General features: G+C 58.9%; 1 protein-coding gene across 1 annotated transcript in view; it reads right to left on the bottom strand.

The window, feature by feature from the left end:
* PIK3C2B (phosphatidylinositol-4-phosphate 3-kinase catalytic subunit type 2 beta) overlaps positions 1–2329 on the bottom strand; it is a gene marked incomplete at its 5' end in the record, with an annotated part of 23026 nt that overhangs the window by 4968 nt on the left and 15729 nt on the right. Inside the window, 5 exons of the mRNA XM_031065107.1 lie at positions 1–64; positions 558–738; positions 935–1029; positions 1107–1200; positions 2207–2327. The exon at positions 1–64 is cut by the window's left edge and continues 1 nt beyond it. Coding sequence (XP_030920967.1) covers positions 1–64; positions 558–738; positions 935–1029; positions 1107–1200; positions 2207–2327 — 555 coding nt within the window. The remainder of the gene's footprint in view (positions 65–557; positions 739–934; positions 1030–1106; positions 1201–2206; positions 2328–2329) is intronic.

Genomic DNA, 2329 nt, shown 5'->3' with positions numbered 1-2329 from the left:
GCCGGCACGAGCCATGGGCCTTGAAGAACTGCGCCACGTCCTCCAGCCCCTCGCGCAGGATGGCCTAGGGGGTGGGATCCGTGGGAATAAGGTGGGGTGGGATGGAAATGGGATGGGATCCATGGGGATGGAATGGGATGGGATCGGATCCATGGGAATGGGGTGGGATGGGATCCATTGGAATGGGGTGGGATGGAATGGAATGGAATGGAATGGGATGGGCAAGGGACAAGATGGGAATGGGATGGGGATGGGATGGGCATGGGATAGGGTGGGATGGAAACGGGATGGGATGGGATCCATGGGAATGGGATGGGATGGGATGGGATGAGCAAGGAACACAGTGACCATGGGATAGAGAGGGGTGGGCACGCAAAGGGGTCAGCATGGGATGGAGTATGCATGGGATATAGTGGGCAAAACCCAGGGTGGATAGGGTAGGAACAGGATAGGGTAGGAACATGAGGGGACAAGGCGGGCATGGGACAGGAGGGGTGAGTGGGGACCGGGGCTGGCACCCAGCACCCCCTGCACCCCTCCCAGCACCCAGCACCCACCTGGCGGGCGGATGGGGCGGCGTCCCGGACCTGCTGTGCCAACCTGGCCAGCGTGCTGACCAACAGGCACTGCCGGTCAAACTCCTCGCGCAGCCCCTTCCCGCAGCAGCACAGCAGCGCTGCCAGCAGGTACTGGTACCGGATGCTGAACTGCGAGTCCTTGAGGCCATCCTTCAGCAGCCTGCTGGGGACACGCCAGGCTCAGGGTCCCCTCTGGTTTGGGGACACTTGTTTGGGGCCAGGGCAGCCTCAGGGTCCTGCCCGGTTTGGGGACAGGTGGGGTCAGGCTAGCATCAGGGTCCCACCTGGCTTGGGGACACTCAGGGTCAGGCCAGCCTCAGGGTGCCCCCAGAGCCCCCAGAGCCCCCCAAACCCACCAGAAGAAGTAGTGGGTGATCTTCAGGTCACAAATGGCCCTCTTCATGAGGAAGCGCACCAGGGGGCTGTCCAGGTAGCACTCGTACTTCAGGGCCTGCACAGGGGACAGTGTCACAGGGGCGCGGTGGCACCGGCGGGCGCCCCGTGGCACATCCCGGTGCCACCACTCACCTGCACTAGCTGGGGCAGGTAATCCAGCAGCTCCGTGTCCGAGATGGAGTCAATCCACTGCACGGCCGTCCTCCTCACCTCCTGGTCTGGGAACCTGCAGCCAGGACACATGCCATGGGGTGACAGTGCCCTCCTGCGAGAGTCTGTCTGAATTTTCCTTCATCTGCCTCACGATCATCATTTGGGGACCACTGAAGAGAAGACCCCCCTCGTCTAGAATCTCTGGCTCTGAAGGAGAAAGTCACATGCCAACAAGGCCCTGAGATCTGAGAGCATTGCTGAGTCATTGTTTTCACAGGTGTTGTTTGCTGTACACTGAGCCCAATGAGAAAGAAGAGGGCACCGTGCCCTTTATGCAACAACAGCCTTGGGAGCTGTCCCACCTCTCAGCCTGGCTGGACTTCTCCTGAGTTTCAGGTGGTCCCCCCACAGAAGACCCTCCCCTGTTTTCCAACCACCATGACAGACAGACTGAGATGTAAGGGGCCTCTCCATCAAGGACTGAGACATGGAACCCCCATGTGAAAAGGCCCCTCTGCTCCTTCCAAGGACTGGGACTGAAACCCCCAGCCCGGGGCAGGTGTATGGGCGAGGCAAGCTGACCAAAGCGAGATGTTTGCCTGCAGGTTGTGACCGCTGGGCCAAGAAGACAATGGCTCTCGTTTACTGCTGAGAGCATGGACGACCTGTTACATCTATTCCTTATTGTATCTGTTTCCCCTCCCTCACAATTTTCGATAGAATTATCATAATAAAAACCTCTGAGTTAGCTAGAGATTTTGAGATCTCCCCGATGTAACAGGCAGATCCTCGACTGGACTGGACCAAAGGATTTTGTCTCTATGTTTGGTAGTTATATCCCCCTCTCTCTCTCTTTTCTCTATCTTTCTCTCCCTCAATCCCTCTATCGCGTTTTGCTGTGGTCATTCAATGAAGGTGCATTTTTTCTGATCATTACTGCAAACCCCCTGTGCCGTGTGGGTTTTTTTGCACCCTGAGATCACCCCAAGGAACCATCACAACGCCCGTTCCCTGGGGACGGATCGTGACACCTCCTGCCACCGCCACACGGCACGGGCGCGTCCCCGCAGCCCACTTACGTGGCGTGCAGCAGCCCCAGGGCGTCCTGGTGGCTCATGGAGCTCCACTGGCTGAGCAGGGCGTAGATGTCGGGCAGGCAGCCCCAGTCCCAGCTGGGGGCACTGGCCAGCAGCATGGGCAGC

This window comes from Geospiza fortis, unplaced genomic scaffold (assembly GCF_000277835.1).
Source record: "Geospiza fortis unplaced genomic scaffold, GeoFor_1.0 scaffold71, whole genome shotgun sequence".
Classification (NCBI taxonomy): domain Eukaryota; kingdom Metazoa; phylum Chordata; class Aves; order Passeriformes; family Thraupidae; genus Geospiza; species Geospiza fortis.
Note: the sequence above shows the minus strand (reverse complement) of the source record. Positions and strands in the feature narration are given on the sequence as shown.